The sequence below is a fragment of the Pieris brassicae genome, chromosome 10 (genome assembly GCF_905147105.1).
Source record: "Pieris brassicae chromosome 10, ilPieBrab1.1, whole genome shotgun sequence".
Classification (NCBI taxonomy): domain Eukaryota; kingdom Metazoa; phylum Arthropoda; class Insecta; order Lepidoptera; family Pieridae; genus Pieris; species Pieris brassicae.
In genome coordinates, this window is record NC_059674.1 from 11397859 (window position 1) to 11419899 (window position 22041).

General features: G+C 32.6%; 2 protein-coding genes across 4 annotated transcripts in view; one reads left to right on the forward strand and one right to left on the reverse strand.

Moving 5' to 3' along the window:
- The window catches only part of LOC123715485 (heparan sulfate 2-O-sulfotransferase pipe), a 66748-nt gene extending 58872 nt beyond the window's left edge, over positions 1 to 7876 (forward strand). The window contains exons 8-10 of the mRNA XM_045670508.1: positions 4761 to 4885; positions 5517 to 5671; positions 6202 to 7876. Coding sequence (XP_045526464.1) covers positions 4761 to 4885; positions 5517 to 5671; positions 6202 to 6422 — 501 coding nt within the window. The 3' untranslated portion in view covers positions 6423 to 7876. The remainder of the gene's footprint in view (positions 1 to 4760; positions 4886 to 5516; positions 5672 to 6201) is intronic.
- Positions 7877 to 8439: 563 nt separating this feature from the next.
- LOC123715213 (glycogen-binding subunit 76A) overlaps positions 8440 to 22041 on the reverse strand; it is a 43392-nt gene continuing 29790 nt past the window's right edge. For all 3 annotated transcript variants that reach the window (XM_045670142.1, XM_045670143.1, XM_045670141.1), the window contains exon 2: positions 8440 to 11005. In XM_045670142.1, coding sequence (XP_045526098.1) covers positions 9449 to 11005 — 1557 coding nt within the window. In that variant the 3' untranslated portion in view covers positions 8440 to 9448. The remainder of the gene's footprint in view (positions 11006 to 22041) is intronic.

Below are 22041 nucleotides of genomic sequence, written 5' to 3' on the forward strand. Positions count from 1 at the left end.
TCTCAACTTTGGACCTTCGGGCCAGTCAGTGGTTAGAGATTGGTCGGTCGATCCTCTATTTAGATTCGAGGAAGCGCAAGCCAGAATGGCCACATGTAATAAGATTTTGCGTTAGTATAACCCAGACTCGGCACACCACATTGTAATCAAAGATAACAAAAAGTTGACAATCCTTTGTAAATTAAGGTTGTCAGAGCATACCTCAAGTGTAATGATTATGAAAATGTGTATAGTAAAAGTAAAAAATATACTTAATGTTGTGGTCTTTTGCTCCTGAGAAAATTATAAAAGTATATTAACTTGCATGTTTATAATAGCAAGAAAATGGTTCTCAGGCGCCGGTACTATTATAAATCACTACGTACGAATAAAAAAGGAATTCGTAAGCCATTATTTATATGTTAAACTGTCACTCGTTTGAATTTTATAGTCTTGGGAGTAATTGTCACTCGTTGTTTCTAAGTTTGAATTTTATTGTTTTGAAGTAATCGTTACTCGTTGATACTAAGTTCGAATTGTACAGTCCGTGAAGTCATGTATATGTGAGACGAGCGACTTTTCGAACTGCAGTGTTCAGATAGTGATAGGTTAAGGTTATTTATTTCTCGCGTCGGAGTATGATAATAAAATAGAACACACATTTAAGAAACTTGAAAAGAAAAGTTCAATTAAAATAGATTAAATACATTTAACTAAGACGCAGTTACTAAGTACCTAATTCGGCTGTGTACACACTGCATGCGTGCACTATATTATTATAGCTTTTTATTTCGTACCAAAACATTTACAAATTACCATTTCATATTTTTTAATTGTCGGCTTCGGAAATCTGTATATGACATTAACTTTTTATTTTTCTATTACAAACCTGCTTCAGTTTTTGCTCTTAACAAAAAGTGTGGATGTATTTTGATTGTAGACAAATTAAGTTTTATTGGTCGTGTGTTGGCGAGATCGATCGATTCGTGGTTTTTCATATGATCCATCAAAACTTAAACGATTTGTTTGGATATCATTAATATTGTTATGGTATTATTATCATGATTGATTGATGGCGGTTTTCACTTAAAAAAATTCAACATACCAGTACTCTTCGGCGAAAAATAAGGTTATTTATGAAATTTTTCCAGTTGTTTATTTTTTGCTAAAAACCTAAAAAACCTATGGTTCGTCAAGAAAAAAGCGAGCCAATTCTTAAAAGCACACAGCACACTCGCGGGCCCTCTGGCATTATGAGTGTAAAAGCCGGCGCGCGGCGGTTATCACTTAACATCTGGAACATCAGATGAGCCTGCACATTGCCGCATTACACTTTTAATTGAACGAAAGTAACAAAAATAGCAGTTTCTAAAACATATTAAAGCTCTTTGGTGCAGGATTAGACACAAATATTTATCGTTTTTCCTCTATTCGGTAACCGTCACACTGTTTATCTTTGATTCATTACTTAATTTATGTTTTACTAAAACATTATAAAATTATTGTAACGAATGTCGACACTTCGGTGAACGGAAAAAATATGACCAATTTGTGTTCCATATTCTCATAAATTTGTGCGTTTATAAACAAATGTGTGCGTCTACTGGTGTATACACGTAAGAAGTGAAACTTCTTTATGACCTTATTTTCCGAAAAATGTATACTATATGCAACTTTACAGAAATTGGATAAATAAAGTTAAATATGATAAAGTTTTACTAAGAGTTTTATTATCATAGACATGAATACAAATAATACAATTAGTTTATTTTACCTTATTACTACTAAGATTATTACAGATTATTATATATTCTATTCGAATCAACCGTGGTAGGGACAAGAAAAAGATGGCGCGTAACGGAAAAGTGTGCCGCGTATCGGAATAATATGACGCGTAACCGAAACATGTGATTACTTTGATACTGTAAACTACTCTACTAATATCCAATACAATGAACAATTACAAGCTTGCCAACACTCGGCACTGATACATTGGTACATAATAAAAATAAAATACAAGATTTATTGTGACAAGTACTTGTAGGTAAACATAACTAACAGAAGAGAAAAAAAAATACATTGATTCCTAAATTATAAAACTAAAGGAAAATTTATTTCAAAGTGTGTTCAACTATGACTAGACCTAGCTAGTTCATAAAAGGAGTACGAAATTTTGAATCATGTGATTATCATTGCACACTCATTCGAGAGATATTTATGAAACGTCGGTTATAATTTAATTGGTCTTGACAATTTAAGATTTCTTACGTGTTTAATCATGACTTACAACATATTTTAATATTCTTTTTTTAAGTATTAAGAGGAATGTTTTCGAATTATTTAGTTTTATATCTAAGAAATACAATCTGAATTTTCCATAGACTACTAAAATGATAAAGCGTATTTTTTATCTATGTTTTTACTGTATCAGTGACAATAGTTTGGTATCTTGTCAATTAGGAGATTGAATAGATGTATTGATCGTTTGATCTCCTATTTCGATTCAATTATAATTATTATCCTGCGAAAAGTACGCTAGTCTATAGTTAATAGGATAACTGTTCTATGATTAATTATTAGCAGGTCAACGAAAAACACTTACTCGTTAAAGGTATTGGATATAGAAATAGCACAGATCATGAATGACAGTATCATGTAGGTTTTATTTTTTATTAAGTTTATACGCTCTGTCATGAATCAGTGTAAATGTGTGTATTCGCGTGGCTTACATTAGTAAGTATATAGTATTGCATCATATTGATATGATTTACACAACAAGACTTTGATTGGAAAGTGTAAGTACAGAATCAAGATTTTGTTTTAATCTTCAGATGTCTTTCCTTTGTAATATTATCGAGAGAGACAAAAATAACATACCAGATAATGTATCTATTGTTAAATGAGATATTTGACACGTGTTTAGACAGGACATCGGTCCACGCGACATAAAAAATAAATTAGTTTTGAGCGGCAAAAAGTGATGTTTTAATTATCATGCCGAAACGAAATATTAATCTGCGTTGCGTGTGATTTTTTGCATAGATAATATTTAAACGCTTTTAATAGACTATCGTGATATGGTTTCCCGCCTTTTTGTCAAGTGTCAATATTAATGACAGACTTCTACGCATATTGAATCCCAGAAAAGAAACAAATGAGGACAATATTAGCAGCACTTTTTGACTGACCCATCAAAATCGCAGTAATATGTTGCTACGCCCAAAACTCGGAGACGGCTTGACCAATTCAAATTCAATTATTCAATTATTTTATTTTATTATTCTAACTCTAAGGAAAGTTTCCTTGTAGAGAAAAATTCGAAGGATATTAAAATTAAAAATTTAGTTTTATATATTGGTATGTAGCTAATGAAAAAAAAACATAATAAGACGAAACGAAGCTTTCGGGGGCAGCCAGCAGCTAAAAGCATTTAATAATAATAAATCATTTATTTGCAAAGAAAGTGGTATACATTTAGATCGATCACTTATAAAATCCGCACAATCAGCTAAATAAAACTAAGCATGCAAATGTCATATTAATTTTAATGTCATATAATAAAAACATTAACATAATGCCATAATTATTTATAATTATTATCAAAGCTACGGTCTAAATACTTGTTCACGCTATAAAGACACCTAGTCTTTAAAAAAATTATCACCTTACCCGTGAAAGAAATACATGATCTATAACTTCTAGTAAGGTAATTAAATAGTTTGAACGCTGTGGCGTAACATTTTTATGAATACACCGTGGTGCAGCATGCAGGCCACAGCAGTTTTTTTTAATGGAATCTCGCTGTTGGCCTTAAGGGCCTTTACAGCTCAGCTCGGGTTGTTTTGGCGAGCGTAGCTCGGCCAGAATGGCGTTTTATCCCGCGGCTAGCGCAAGGGCGTCTTCTGTGAGACTCGAACCTCGGCTTGGGGTGTCGCGGGGTGGTCAATCGCCTGAAGGGCAGGACGGAAGCTCACTGGAGTGTGCGAAGTGCGAAGTAAAGGTCCTCGCCTTCCCCGGTGAAGGCGGGGGTGAATTTTACCCTAATATGTGATTGGCTATTTTTATTATTACTGGCCGCGCGGGCGGCTTTTAATTTATTGTTAGCAACGGTAATTGGATCGTCCGGATCCGTTAGTGTGTGTCGAGGCCTCCTACGAGCCTTTTTTGTCGGGAAGGGCCACAGCCGTGTTGGATCCCTCGGTATATATAGGCAATGGGCGGATAGATAGTCCCTATTTGCTGTCATTAATTTCTTTAAGAATTCCTCCGTATCCTTCTGAGAATTATCGTATATTCCTCCGAATTAACTGCGTGTTTCGAGTTTTAGCTAATTATACAATTTAAGACATTATCCGTTATCATTACCAAAGAGGGTGGTAGGGAGGCAGTGTGAGGTCTTCGAGTTTATTTATCAGTAGTAGTAATGTTTTTTCAAATATTAAGTTGTAGTTTAATGTGTCATTTTGAGTTTTCTTTTCTTTATCTCATTAATTTTTTGTCCTATATTTTGTTTATTGTTTTGGTTTTGCATATTGTGTTTTCTATTGTAATATGTGTAAATCAATAAATAAATAGCAAATCCATAGTTCTTTAATAATTCTAAGGAGTTACAATGATCGTAAAAGCAAGACTAATACCTGGCCTTTAATTCATATATTTTTCAAAACACTTGAATACAAAGCAATAAAAAAATCACGCAGAATTTAAGATATTCTTAATAGCTAAGTTAGTAAGAGTTGAAGCTAATATCTTCGTTTAATGATAATTAATTTTATTTTCAGGACTTCGAAACCTGCGTACTGAGCGGTGACCGGGAGTGCAGATATATAGAAGGAGAGACTCATGAAGGTATCGGAGACCACCGAAGACAGACCCTGTTCTTCTGCGGACATGACCCTCAGTGCACGTAAGTCATACTATTAAGAGCTTTATAATTAAGTTAGATCAAATTTCCTTGTTCAGTCATAATACTTAATAACATAATATTAGATTATAGCAAGATTCAAGTGACATAGTGAACAGTAAATCAAACTTAATCTAGTTTCAAGAGCTGTCAAACTATTGTTGAAATCTGAAGTATCTATATGACAGCGCTCAAGGCGAGGTTGGTACTTAAGATGCGATTTAGAATATGACCCATAATTCTATAACGTTTTGTGAAGCGCTTTTGTAACGTTTTTGATTACCTTTGGTTTTCTAACTTGCAATAGTGGCCTAGTGGATCGCGCGAGCGAATCTCATCCTTGAGGTCGTAGATTCTGTGTACCAATGTTCTTAACATGCATTTAACATTCTCACGAACGGTGATGGAAAACATCGTGGGCGAACCGGCTTGCCAGATCCAAAAAGTCGACAGTGTGTGTAACACAGGAGGCTGATCACCTACATGCAACTTAGTTTGACAAATGATCATGAAACAGAAATCTGGCCAGTAGTTTGTTTTTTAATTTTATTAACGTTTTTTTTTAATTTTTATACTTTTACATACATTTATATAAACCAAGTTGTGACTAGAAAGTTGTTTCTATGTTTTTTAGGCCTTTCAACACAGCAGAAGCATTACAACGTGCGAAACGCGTGGTAGAACAGCAGTACGCGGTGGTGGGAGTTCTGGAAGATATGAACTCAACACTGCTGGCCTTTGAGAGATACGTGCCTCGATTCTTCAGAGGAGCCTTAAGGATGTACTGGGGTAAGTTAACCTACAAGGCAATGTATACTCAAATAAAAATTGTCTATTCCCGAGTTAAGATTGATATCGGTTGTTATAAATATGTTCAAATATATGTTAAACGAATCGCTATGTTGTTGGATCTCAACTAACTGTAATCGTTTAAAGATAAACTAACTTTTAAGGGTTCTTAAATCTTCAATACAAGTATATTCGACCTTTATAGACATCGGAAACAAGAATGTTATATTACAATTTATTCAACTAAAAGGCTAATTTGGCGCGAAGTGTGCGATTGCTAACAATTAGCTTCCAATTATTTTCTAAAATATATATGTAATTTAACTAATGTTAGGTAACAAAACTCCTGTTATCTATTATTTTTGGTTGATGTACACAAACATTAAAACGTTTTGGCTTAAAGGTCTCTTTACCAGGCCATAAAATTATTTAAAAAAAAAACAAACATTAAACTGGCTTAATGGTCTCGTAACCAGGTCGTAATAATTAAAAAAAAATCATTTTCGAATTTCGAATCATATATTTTTCAGAGGAGCTAAACACATTCAACCGGATCAACCGAAATGCATTTAAACCGCCCGTTTCCGAGGAAGTGAAGAACATCGTCCGCGCGAACTTCACGCGAGAGATCGAATTCTATGAGTTCTGTAAGCAAAGGCTTCACATGCAACTGAAGGCTTTACGGGACCCCGCCATTACTCTGCCCTCAACACCAAGTGATAGGAGGAGACTGACGTATGATAGATTATAAATATATCATAGATATAGAAACAGTACTCGTAGTCGTTACGATTCAAACTTAGAACTTCGTGTTATTTTTTATCTGTAAACTGTTTTTTTACATTTATCTATATGTAACCCAATGTTCATGTATTTTTATTTATTGTAAATATAGGTAATAGGCTAGTACAGATTATATAAACGAATTCTAAACAGTGAACCTATATAAGACTACTAAATTAGGTATCCATCAACAATTAAAGATTGCATAAGTCCATGTAACATAATAAAGCAGTGTAATAACATAATATCCACCACGACCTGGGGCTCTGACGTCTACACGCCACTTCGATAAGGATAAACTTCATCCCAAACCGTTGGTGCGTAAAACCAATTATTACCCCTTGGAAAGCTTTCACGTGTAAAAGCCTCCTCCAGATTTTTTACAGAACTATGGAACACTTTCTCCATTCGCTACTTCCTGTAGATAATCTATAATTTACAAAAAAATCCAAAATAAGGCATAATGGTGTTGACAAATTTGAACACAATTTTTAACGCCTGGAAGGAAATGTATGAGCAACAATTTGCTACACATTTTTATGTAATTTCTTTACACGTATATTTTTATTGATTGATGGTAAGGAACAGTGCTGGATTAGTCATATAGCAAGAGTAGCATATGCCACGGGCCCCGCGTATTTGGGGGCCCCACTCTCTGACCTACCCGTAACCGTAATAAAAAAATATTAGATAGGAGCGTAATATATCTCGCTTCACTTGCACTTAAAAATCTAAAACTCGATTTCGTCACGTTAAATCGTAAAAATAAGTAGGGTTTTACAAACTTTTACCGTAATGTTGAATTATAATCGATATCTTTAGACTAGCATCTATACCACATCTACCTTTCAAGTTGCCAGTTTTTTTATAAGAACGTCTTTATCATCTCATTTTGTTGAATATAAAGCATGATTTGCTTAATGAAGTCTATATTGAAAGTGTTACTATTTCTCAATTTGCCGATCCAGATCCAGAAAATATGTAATAATGAAAATGAATATAATAATATGAAAATATGTAATATCCTAAACTTGAAAACCTAAAGCAAAGCAAGGGCCCCTTGATAGAATTTGCTACAGGCCCCGCGCTGACTTAATCCGGCACTGGTAAGGAATGTAACTTTAGTTTACTCATAAATTATTTTAATTTGTGTTTCCGAGTACATTAGCAAACGTTTTAATTAATTGGTTATTTTATTATTACGTAAAATATTCGTTCAAGACTGGCACCTGTTTCAATTTAATAATGTTAGTCAATTTCTACGTATTGGATTGTTATAATCAGCGTTTCGCTTTAAATGTATGTGTAAATATTATTCGTTCGGAATACTTAAAAAACTTGTACATAGTAATATTTTAATTAATGTAACTATTAATATTACTTTATTTTATATTTATTTCTTGTCCCTTCGATTAATTGTGATAACGTTTATTAGTCCTAAGACTACAAAAATGTTGTAATAATAAAGATATTTGGAGAAATTGTTTTTTTTTTGTGAACGCCAAAAACCCTTTAGGATAGCCTATACAATAATGATTATAGTCTCAAGTCTAAAGGGCCGATAGGGGTCGCTCTGAGCTTTATACCGAAGCTGTCCTATTATATAACCAAAATAAAATTACTGGAATAATTACTCTGGCATCTTTCATCAAACATTGATTAGAAGTGATTATAGTTCATAACTATTTGGTTTAACCAAAAAAATAAAAATGTTTTCGAATTTGAACAGTTTTAGCAGTGATTAGGGGGCGACTCTCAACCGTAGATGTGAACCCCAGTAGTACACCAATGGAGTTTACTTTGTATGAATAATTACTTATACGAAAACACACTAAAGTCCCTTAAAATAGGTGTGCTACTAACCGCAAAAAATCATGAAAACAGATATCTGAGTTCAAGGGCCATCGTAGCGCTATTGGAATAAATAATTATATATTATACAAAAGAACTCCTTTCTAATTCATGGATATAATTAAAACAACAAGTATTATGCACATTCGTTTATTAGGATTGTTTATCGATGAAACAATTGTCAATAATTTTATTACAATCATTATAATTATTAATCAGTACAACGGCAAATTAATTTTATTCCAAACCGTAAAAATTAATGGCCACATAGAATTCAGGTACAAGAAAGAAAACATTTATATAAATATCGATAATTTCTTAAAAATAATAATAATTTAATTTCATAATTCCTAATAGTCTCTCGATAAATAGAATCTCAATTTTAATAAACAAATACAATTCTTAATAAGTCCATAAATTAATACATAAATTGTCATGGAGATTTTGATATATTTGTTTATATAAAAATAGAAAACAGTATTTAATTGATCTGTGATATTATATAACAATGTATTACAAGAATAATATAAAACGTCTAGACATCGAGACATTTGTTCGTCTCGTGCTTACTTTAAAATATTTAAATATCTAAGAATTAACGTGAAAGTATATTCGTGTGAGGCTTCGCTGACACTAATCATTCGTAAGGCTAATAGTATCCTTAAAACTTTATTAAAAATCAATATAATCTTTCATCATCTTTCAGACTATATACAAACATCATTACATAACGTGAGGGCAGCTCGCGAGCTATCTCTACTCTTCTATAGGGATTACTTATAATTGCGTTTTATTGTCCCGCGGACGTAAATCTATCAAAATTAAAATGAGAAAAATCTTCAAAATCAGTAATTATTGCAAATGGCACTCCGTACGAGTTAAACACTCGTTTCAATATAATCTACACCTAGTCTATAGAATATCACAATATTGCTTTACATCTGGAGCCTCGATAACGTAGGACGCCAAGTTCTCTCACGTAGGAACTGTTAGCAGTGGAAGTAGGCACAGGAATGTGACTAGCAACGGGCGTCCCTGCGAGCCGCCTGCGCACTCTCAGTCGAGCCAGGACAGGTACATCGCTTCTCTCACGACGCCGTCGACGCATTTACGCTCTTATTCGCAAATTCCGTTATTAGCGCATCAATAGAAAGAAGGATGCCAGTCTACGGTAGGGTGAAGGACTCCAGGAGGCGACGTTGCAGTCAACATTGCACCCAGAGCTAAGCAGTCGAAACAGTAGTTTGCTCCGCAGTTGTTATCCCAAAACTGTTGACCTTTGCACTGAAATCTAACAGCAATTTCCAGTCTTTGTCCTGACGATATACAGGGAGCATAGAGTACAAACTGAAAACGATCAGAATATCCATCACACGAGCCTTGCACGTAAATTGCTTGTAAATCCGTATAAGTTTTCCATCGATTCATAGTGTATCGTACATGAACTGTCTTGTGAAAGTCTAAATTCCTAACTCGTACAGAGCCACAAATCGTAATGTGAACGCCATCCGAGACTCTTGCACTTTCAAGACAAATATTTTGTTTCTCGAGCTTGTCTGTTAAATCGTTAGGAAGTCGAAAAAGAGGAACTAGCGTCAGAGCACCTAGTCTTGGAGTGGAGTGAGCAGGAGGGGAGTTTTGGACATCACACCCGGTTAGATCATCATAAGCAGACTTAGGAATTACAGGAATCTCATCCATAAATGTTTTCACATCAGCTAAATCAAGCCCCAGAACGTCTGCGAATCGCACAATTTTTTTCCTGCCTGGCGTGCCCGGTGGAGTTTTACCTGTTTTCAAAGACGAGCATCGTCTCACTCGCTGGGGCCTATCATCTTCCCCTTCCTCTTCGAGTTTAGATTCTTCATTTGAGTGTTTTTGTTCGTTTTCAGTTTCTGATAAACAGTCTGGTTCTACAATTTGGTTGGTCTCCTCATTACCATTCTCCAACTTAGATTCACAATTGACTGATTCCTGCTCAACCTTTGTTTTCTCTTCTTCAAGTAGTTCAGCGTCGAGAGAGATATTTTCCAGAGCTTCGCTGTTGTCATCTGAGCGTTTATCCAAATCAGTATCTTCGATTGCATCTGAAGGCTCGCTCTTTGCAGACTCAAACTCAGAATCACTGTCGATCGTGGAACTTATATACATAGGCACTACACAGTCTACTTCATCAAAACTATTTTGCCTGGCACACCCTTCAAATGTAATTGCCGAAAACAATGGTTTGTCAACGTGTCCGTTTTCTTTTGGGGCTGGTTGCACTTTAATAGGAGATTCTGTGAAAAAAGCTGTTGTGAATTTAAATCCATTCTTGCCATTCTCAGGGTGCTTCAGTACAAACTTTTTCTGTTCTTTAAGTTCGTCGGAGTCGATATCGTAGAAAGGGAGCTCCGAGTCTTCAGGAAATCGTTCCGTAAAAGGTGCTGAGTACTCTTCGACGGGGCTGGATGGGCTTTCACATTCGAGCTCAAAATCGTAGAAGGTGTCTAGATCTCGCTGTGACGACGTGGACGGCCGATGTACGCCATTTTCTCTGTTGAGCCAAGAATTATCGCACTCCGCATCTTGAGGAGTACCAAGGTTCCGGAGTCTGGATTGTAAGTCTCGCGCGAACGCTGCGGCCCGACCACGACAAGACATGGGCAGCAGCGACGTCAGACCGCACTGAGAGCTGGCGCGATCACCATTCATCTGCGTCTGAAATAAAAATATCTCTAATTAGATAACGTTACAAAATATAGTGACGAGATGTCCAATAATAACAAACTCCTTGTTTATTAGATAAAAAGCAGGGCAAAATGCAAACCGCACGTCTGCATATTACACAATCGTGTGCCTATTCGATCGTGACTATCATGACACAAAAGTTGAATGTCAAGAGTGAACGACCTCGATAAGATAAAATAAAATGGTTCGCTATGATCAGCACGCATCACAGAGATAGAAATAAAAAATATGGAGGTGATAACAATTGTAAAAATTATCAGTAATCGCGTAAGTCTGTCTGGTAATGTTAAACGTCATTGAAAGGAATTTGTAATTTTTTCTTAATTTAAGGTCACCTTGAATAAGTTTTGATGTGAGACAGGAGATAATGTTTCATACAGTTTGTTGTGAGCAACGCGTATTTTATTGACGTTTAACGGCCTTAAGATAAACTTGACATTGTTTGTCAATGGTAGGTTGAAGATGGTATCAAGAAAATAACATTACCGCCTAATCCACATATTTAAATTCATCATAATGACCTCTCGTTCAAGGGAAAGTTAAACTAAGGAGAAATTCTTATAGTAGCAACATTATAAACTCATTGATATCAAGTTTTTGTACCTCACAAGGCGACGCAAGCGCCAACAAGCCATCTATCACGGTAATTATTCATTAGCCATTAATACTCTATATATTAATAGTTTAGGATAATATGAAAGTTAGTTATGTTAAGTTCTATATGTCATGTCATGTTAGGGAAGCACCAAGCAAAAAACAATAACTTGGGTATTAAAAAGAGTGGCGAAGAGATTTTTGCCATTTCCTCTTGCGGCCCCTACAATTTGGGAAGTGATAGTAAATGTAAATCCCTTTAAAGGTTTAAAATAAATAAAATTTGATTGGTTTTGGTTTTAAAGCCACGTGTTAATAGAGCATGTATTAATCCTACAGCATCCACAGGTTACTAAATGAAATTTACATTGCAGTCATAGAAACATTTTTACCTTAGTAACATAACTTTAGATTCCAACATTAAGTTTAGATAATGTTCCGTCAAATTATTATTATATTTTGCCTATTTAAAAAAAGACTGGAACAAATATATATGGCCTTAGAAATTCTAAAATACAGTTGTAGTCTTCCATACCTATAATGCATCAGATAATAAATCGTAGTCACGTGAATGAAGTCTAGTGCCAAAATAAAATCGTAATGTAGGACGTCACTGACAGTAGGCTACGGTACTAAAATAACATCGAGATCCGTCGAGATCGAGTATGTGTTGTAAATCATACAGCTAATATTTATATAGGTATTTTAGTTTAAATTGTTATTGTTGTTCTTCATAATCATAGTACATAAACCATAATAAGCGGTTCATTGATCTGTTGATAGATAGCTCCTGTGATAGAGAACAGTGCATAAATTAAACAAGTTAATTATTTATTTTGTTTATATGAAAAAGGGATTGGTCTGTGCAGTGAAAAAAAATGTTGCTTTGTTATTTCAATTGCGTAAATTTTGGCTTTCGGTTCGATTTCTAAATTTATTTTATTGATTTCATTTATTTGCCACATGTAGAGATGTAAGTAGTGTTATTGGACACTTTCTTATGCTAAATATCCTTATTACATAAAGTTAGACTTAAATTACATATTAGTCTTAAGATAGGTTTGATCGTAATGTTTTGGGATGAATCACAATTATTATTTTTACAGTTAATACGATAGAACTACACAACAATAATACGTATAGCGATAAATCTACAATGAATATTACATTAAACAATGTATATACCTAGAACTAATAATTAACATGCAGCTCTTGTGAACTCGGCCAGAATTCAATAAGGTTTACCTAGACAGAAATCGTATTTATTACATGTAAAGCTCGCGTGGCGCCTGGCTTACCAAGTTACGAACTGGCATACTCCATGCGCGCGGTACATCCAAAACCTGTAACTTCCGCCTCAAATCCTTGCTTAGAACCAGTTGACCCAGTCTCTGCATTATATCCACAATCCATTATTTTTGGATAATGGAGAGAAATGTGTTTATTGTCACAAACTCTCGCAATTTACAGGTTGAGTCATTGACCGATGATTAAAGAATTGTGATCGAGTTACAAAACAATTATTAATGTAATTTGGTATCTATACGTTGGTATCCGGTTCACTCAGCCACTGACCTACCTCAATCTATTTCAGTTTCACTACTGATATTATTAAACAATATTAGAGTTGACAAAGTATATGAATTTAACGTTTCAAGTATTTATGCGTTGGTTATAGCTATAAGTCTCAAATGAATATTTTACAACAATCTTCCAACTTAACGTAACTTTGTTTATCATGCTGTTAATTAGGTTTAAGTTTCTATGTAGTTTTAGTTATTATTATTATTTTTGGTTGCTTAATTAATTTCCTGTGCTAGCTTGCTTATGTGTGTAAAATTTCCTATGGTATATTTTGTTGTATAATTGTACGCATACATGTTGTTTTAGGACTTATTAATAAATAATTGGCAACTGATGGCGTTACTTTTATGAACGTAGTATTAAGTATATATAAGATTCTTTGTTAATTTTTAGGATTAATCTTTATTTACTGTTAGTATACTACAAAAAGTTTATAGAAAACTGTTTCTTTGTAAAACAGGCAAAAGTTATGCATTTTTAAATTAAGAATTAGTTTTTTTTTTAAGTAATTTCGAATTGCCATTATTGAAACGGAATTTCAAAAATGATTGTTAGGCGTCCAATGCACCCAACTAATATAATATTGCACATATGATGTCACTGAGATATGAAGAACGCGGCCATGATCAACAATAAACTTTAATTGAAAAGATGACATAGATTCGTTTCATCCACTCAACAAAAATTGTATGAAATATCTTCATTTTAAAGTGTCATTATTTCTTATCTATGCAAGGCATGTTATTTATAACTGACTGACTAAAAAAAAAAAAAAAGAACATATATTTTAATTTAAAATTGGTATTAATTATTGCTACAATATTTTTAGTTTACTGTAAGAACCAAGAGCTCTTTAGTCGTCGGGACCATCTTATTTTTTTAAGTTACTTCATTCATTATAATCACTTTCAGTTCATCTAGTTTTCTATAACATCTATGATTTTATACACTAACCATTTATCTTATCCTAACAGGATTACTATTGTCAACGATATAATTGTATAGCTACGAGTAGATATAACTTTATTGAGTTCATTGAACTAAATTCTAGAACTGTACAATAAGGCCATTTACAAATTTAAACAAAACATGAGTTGCGGGAGCACTCGTTTTGCATTTAACATTTTTTATGTAAAACTAAATTATGTGTATAAAAGTGTAGGTACTTCACTTTTTGTTTTAATATTTATCCTAGTAAAAACCTATAATTGTGTTACCTAATTAATCGTTTAATCCTAAATGTCGTTTAATCAAACAATGAACACAAATGATATAAGAAGGAACATTGAATGCAATGAAGGTACACTTAAATTTTACCAAAATAATTACGGGTAGTTCAAAGTATACGCGTTAAATGTTGTACATATTTACAGATAAGATAATAATCACTAATAGCACAGTTGGTTTGAAACCTATAGTCCATTTTTTTTCCTTAAACTGATTAAATATTGCCAGTTTACAGATTAAGGCAAATGTTACCCGTTTAATATTCCATTTTCAAATTTAGAAATGCTACGTATATATTGCTATCATGTGCAAGCGAAATAAGTTAATACCAATGGACGTTTCTGGTAAAATGTATAATTATGAAAGTAAATATGTATTTTTGTAGGGCAGTCATATTATATACAAGATAAGGTCAAAATGCATAAATACTCCGATAAGTGTGTTTATACTCTCATTTTCTTGTGATAACATAAACCTACTTGTTTTTCACTCACGTTTAAAAATAAAATAAACATAAATTATGGACATCCAATCGTGTCAAGCACATGGTCCAATAATCATACTGACCCTGACGGGGGAAGTTACTCAGAGAAATATTCAATTTCCCTCGTAATCTTCTAAAAAAAATTTAATATAAGGAATTTTTGCTACTAAATGTTTTAAATGAATATTGTATTTGAAGAAAAAAAACTAATATATTTATATGCGTTAACATCGTTTTTTTATCGTCTCGTTAACGTTGGTCTGTGGCGAATCATTTACTTGCCCAAAGCGCGGGAAACGCGCTAATCAGATTTAACATGTCAAGTCTATGTGGTAATGTAGGCGTTGTCAAACGTCAAATACAGACTATATCCATATTATGTTCATCCGCACCTAAGCGTGAGTCATTTTCTAGAGGTATTCTAGGTAAACAAGATTCATTTTAAAAAGCAAAACACGTTCATTACTATCAAAGGCAATTATTTAATTGTTTTTTTACTATCTATCTACCATTTATATTTTGTTATACTAAAACTAGGTAAAAGGGGTTTCATATTATATTGTGATAACTAATAATAATTGATGATAACAAATCCATTGTAAAGTCGATGTATTTAGAATGTAGAATGTCACATAACATAATTTTGATAAGAGTTCTTTGAACTTAGATAAGAAAGTAAGATAAAACATTTTGCAAAATTTCTATTAAGTAATTAGAAGAATGTTTTGTAAACTTATTTTCCACTGTCGCCATCCAGAATATTGTGACGTCACAACAAGGTAATTATTTGTAACTATTATATTATATTTCCTATAGCCGTATCAACCGTACTCTGAGTCTTTTTTAAGATACGAGTATCTTATAGTAAAGAATCAATTAAGATTAGCATAGATTCAGATATTAGGTAATATGGGTTTAAAGCGTTTCTTCAAATGGAACCAGTTCCTCAAATTACGTTTTAAAGTTCATTTAAATTATTATTTATTAAGATAAGTTTTTACTCGTATTCTACATTTTGTATTCATTATTAATAAATACTAAACAAAATATAACTGTAAATTGTAATAACATTAAATTGTGAACGTGAAACAACGTTTTCTCAGTTTGACCGCCCTCATGACATTTGAAGATTGAGATACGTAATAAAGTGATTTTTCATTAAAATTGATTGATTTCTTTGTCACTAAATTGAAAACAAAATCAATTGAACACAGACGAAAACCCTTAGCTAATTAATATTTAGTTGAAAGGTTAAAAATATTGACACGAATCATTGACAATTGGCCTTATTTCCGTTGTACAAATGTTTGCATTTTCATTAATATGTTGTAATCATGTTGTCATAGTATATAATCTTTATGTTTTCATAGATATCAAATAAGTGCCGATAAAAAATATAGAAAATCCTTTTGGAATGCTACAACTATAAAATACATATTTTTTTTTAGTTTCACCCTACCCAGCCAACCTAAATAACTAACACAAGTTACTATTTCTTTTAATGAGAATTTCCTTTAGATTTCACGGCATATTTTTATCTGTTTCTCGTGATTTGATGTCCAACGATAAATGTTTTTTTCATAAGTTAGTTTTTTTAATTTACTATACAGTTTTATAAAATTCCACTGTTAAAGTAGTTATAACCTATAACCGTTAGTGACGAATGTATAATACAAACACATCGTATTTAAAATCCTGAATTACGAAAATATCTTATCAATGAATGATTCAATTCTTAAACAATTGATGTTATAAATTCATTCAATAGTACAATGACCGACACACCCGTCGATTCTGCTAATGTGACCCTTATTACATTACATTTGCCAATATCTAAGATCAAATTACGCATTTTAAGAGTTACAATTGCCTAAAAGATTTATTAGACTGAAACCATTGCTTAGCCTTTCTAAATTAAAGTCTAGAACCACATTAGGCAGTCCTAGGATCGGTTCCAATGTAAACTCATATATTTTACTATTTATTTGTTACTATACTAATACGTAATTGTCGCCATTGCTTGTCTTTTATATGAAAAATATTATTTTTGATGAATCCGATCAAATAGCTGAGGAAAGACGTTTGGTGGACGTACCGGTGTAAGACGGTTGCAGGCTCAGATGTTATTATTTACATATTATAGTATATTATGCTTATACCTCGTGTATACATCCCGTAGGTGCGATTATGAAAAAGACAATCTTTGATGGGTTATTCAAAAGGAAGAAAATTAGTAGTGAGAACCGATCGATATCTTCTGCCAGTGCTTAGTTCCAATCTCCTTACTCAACTCCCAACCTCCTTGGCGATCATCATGGCTTCTTTAATTTTGGATGCCGTGATTCTGTACAATGTCAATGCTTTGAACCAAAGGCTCTTCAACCAAGACGTGCCTCTGCGGACAGTCTCTTTCTACCTGCTACCTTGCCCTGAATGGGTAGAAGGAGCTCCCAATAATATGTCGCAATCAAAAACAGTTGAACGATAAGTATCAGTAAGCCCAAATTTGCTAAGAACAACTTTGCCAAACACGTGAGAATTCATTACGTTTCCCCATGAGCTGTTACATGCGTCGTTGATCTATTTTTAAGAAATATCGTAAGATGAATTACATAAGTATGAACAGGCGTTGACAAAAATCACCTCTGTTATCTCAGCACTTGAAAATGACTAATTCTGAAAAATATAAAAAAAAATTGTCTAAACCGGGTTTTATTATCTTTGATTTGCTGTTAAAATTAAAATAAAGATTTTTAGTGCGTTATTAATTCCATCTGAATAACGAAAATTAATAGAACTTTCATGACATATCTTTGAATGTTTGTTAAAGTGGTTTAGAAAGTGTAAGCACAAACAGTGCTTCAATCAATAGTCACCGAAATTTCACGTCTTTAAATACCAATGGCACTTACCTTTCTACTCATAAACGTATTGTTAAATAAGCAACTAAATATTTTGTCTTTCGTTTTACTAAGAACTCAAGTTGAGAATGAGTTGTACATTATGTACTTATGAATTAGACCCGTATCTATGTGCTGTTTATAGTTCCAAATACAAATTAAATGCAGTATAGCTTTAGTATAGCAGTGTACGATGCCCGTACGTGACAGATACTGCCTAATTGAATTGTTAATAGTAAAAAAAAATGGATTAACACTTATCTATATCTTAAAATACTTGACAACTTTAACACTAAAATTCATTATGCTTATCTTTCTCAAAATATTTATAAATACATGGAAATCGTAATATGACATTACTATGCTAGGCGCGTGACCTTGTTGCTGCAAGCCTCTCTTTTAACTTAAAAATGTGAAAGCGATCCATACTATTAAGATGATATATTTGTAACAAATAAACTCGAAAACTCCTCGATAATTTACCATTAGAATACTACAGCATACCATTACAACATATTTCTTTTGTAAATAATAAATGGCCAACCGGTCCAATCTGGCGCAAATCGTTCTGGTATAAAGTATATTCAGACATTTAACTACCTAAGATACGCAGGTGTACAAATATTACATACGCTATTGTTCTAAAACGAAATATCGTTTGAGAGCTGTCGGTGAATGCTTTTGTCTATAACTTATTTTTAAATTATACAATACGAGAAGAGCAGTGTTGGCCTAGTAGCTTCAGCGTGCGACTCTCATCCCTGAGTTCGTAGATTTGATCCCGGCTGCACACCGGACTTTCCATTCTATGTGCGCTTTTAACATTCCCTCAAACGGTAAAGGAAAACATCGTGAGGAAACCGTCTTGCCTTAGACCCAAAAAGTCGACGCGTGCGTCAGCAATAGAAGGCTGATCACCTATTAGATTGACAATTGATCATGAAACAGATACAAAAATCTGAGGTCTAAACGTAAAAAGGTTGTAGCGCCACTGATTTTTATTTATTTAATACAAGGTAAATATCACTTTTTACTAATTTTACACACATAGATCAATAATATTAGAACATGGAGATTATAATAATTATTTCTTTACAAAGTTCGTTTACATTCCAATCGTTCCAATTACCTTTATACACTTACAGATTAAATATTAAGTAAAATAAGGCAAAGTTTATCGTCTTTGAGGCGTTTATTATTATGCCTGGAAAATATATTTGGAAGTCATTTGTTATTTAAATTCCTTACGGTTGTTGACATCGAAAAGTCGGGGCATACTATTTTTAATATATTCAAAATAAAACTCACCGCTTTTAAAACAGTAGTTGTAAGTCACGAAAGGACATTCTTCGTAAACAGGCAAAAAGGAATACGTATAAGACAATTTTTAATATAAAAGTAGTAAAAATATAACCAAATAAAAATATTATGATTATTATATTTTCCAATAAAATATTTTTATTAGAAAATATTTTTGGCTTTGAATTTATCTAAAGTATATATATATATTGTATGTAATTATGTTTGCGGGCTCTGTGCTTAAAAAAAATACTTACAATTTTATTAGTTACTATTACTATTACGATAAGAGATAATACAGGTAAGGACAACTATTGTATAATGGTAACCAAGACATGGCAAAAGAAACCAAGGAAGACCATTAATCGGATGGGAAGACGATCTTAAAAGAGTAGCAGGCCCACTATGATGAGGGACAGCCCAGGACAGACTACAGTGGAAAAATCTGGAGCAGCCCTATGTCGGAAGACAAACAAACACCCAGGAAGATTAAGTAAATTTATTATAATATAAAATAAAGGCTTAATTCATTCATATAAACCAAAAACTCTAAATGGTCAATAACATTACAATTATAACATCAACAAAATTTTAACTATTATTTCTTAATAGACATGAAGTAGTGAAAAAAGCTAATATAACAACATTCTTCAAGTATCAGGAAATTATGCATACTTTCAACGCTTAGATATCCCGATAAACTTGTCGGTAATTAATCTTCATGATCAAAGAAATCACATTATAAGGCCAATTAGTACAATATAGGCTGGTTTTGTAGGTTCTTGCAAACCGGTATGAGAAAACTATGGGTGCTTTCTATAAGGTGACATTTGGTGCAATGATTTCCCGCCAAGAATTTCTGTTGCTAGGCCGATTTGAATGAAGGTATAAGTATTCTTTCCATAGAGAACAAAACAATGAAAAAATGCTGACTCTGAACGAATTATATTCAGTTGAAAATAATTTTTCGAGTTTTTGTTGTGTTGGAATTTAAACCTCTTCTATGCGTTTTAAAGAATTATTATTTTGAAAACTAAGAATACAAATTACATTAACTAATATTATAAATATAGTTCATTTCAAAATTTAATACAGGAAAATGGCAGATGTCTGCAATTAGCCGCCAAATCATGTAATAAAATTGTGTTTATTAGTTTGATTTTTAACGTTCCATTTTACGTCTGATATCCGTTGTCTAATACGTCAAGTGTCTACACCAGACGTTGATGTAACATATTGCCAAGATGTTACATATTACAACAAGGTTTTCATATACATTTCTTTTAAAAAAAAGTACAGACTTATGTAAACTTCTACCAAGCCACATTTGTTTGTTAGTAGACAAATTCAAAACGCCATTTTGTTGCATTCTTAATCAGGTGATGCTTGTTATTGTTATGACAGTTTTGTGTACACGAGTTTTAAGGTTGAACACTATCTGGCCTTTCGTTTGCCCTCGTCTTTAGATAATAAAATAAATTGGAACATTTTTATCAACCAGTGACACCCTTTGAGATTGCCTACATAAATTCAAAGTCATATCTTTTTGCAAAGACAGTACTGATTTTGTTTACATTATAAATATATGTTACAAAAGTAACTGCTCACGTTCTCCTGCAAATCATGGAGATACTTATTATTTTCTTGGTGAAGTTATTAAAAATTTACTTTATTTAAAATGTAATTGTAAATTTATGAATATTTAAATAAAAGTTCTCGGGCAGTGTTTGTAGTCATACTCCTCCGAAACGGGTTGACCGGTATTTCGTTAATGTGAGAATGGATCCGAAAAAATCGAAAGAATATATGCAAAAATAGATCGAAAAAATACATATAACTTATAAACTCAAACAAATATATATGACCAACCAACCTTTATTTTTTAGAAACTAGTACTGTAATAATCTTTAGTCAGCTATTACATTATTGAATATCTTTATTATGGGAAATACTACACGAAATCCTTAAATCGAAAACATTCCTTTTTATTAATTTTGGCATAGCGGACACATTTCTACATTTATTTAGTTGATGGACTTAGTAAAATACCAAACTGTTTCCGTTCAATTCTAGTCTGCTACTTTAATAGTAACAAGCTTTTCCTCTTGGCAAGTGTGACAAAGAATTTTCTTTATAAATTTTACGATTTATTTTAAACTTAAATCGACCTTCATGGAATATATTTCGAGAATTCAATGTGAGGTCAATGACAATTGCGTATTTTTAGTTCATCACTTGATTAAATTATGATGTTTGAACATTGATAGCAGTCTGCTACTTACCGCTATGTTTATAGTTATATCATTTCGTTAATTACCATATATCGCATTGAAAGAAAACACTTTTTTACCGGATTGAAGCTATGTATTATTATAAACTTATAATTATTTTACATAATTTCATAATTGCGAAACGTCGGAAAGAATTAAAAGTAAAAGCTATGTTTACAAAAGACAATACAATATATCGTATTTCTAAATTATTTCTGACAGATTTTGGATTTTCTACTATAATATACACACATTCAAAAGAATGTTAAGAAATCTTGAAGATTATCTATAATACATAACATAAAATATAACATAGGGCAATAATTTTTAATCTATATTCAAATGTGTACTTAAATTAGCTTCCATAATCTTATTTATTATCATGAAACGGAAGGTTCGTTGAACATAAAACATGATTGCACCCCATTTTATCCCAGTTGTTGAATCATTTATCAAGATGATTACATACTTCATAGACTATACATAAATTTGAATAATATTCTTTAAGAATGTATGCACCCGTAGGTACTTAGTATGTATTTTAATGCTTCGTTGAATCTATATTATCGGTCACGTATTACGAAGTAAAATAAGAATAGTATTTAAGTTAGCTACAAGTAGCAACAATGTATGAATTGTATAATTATA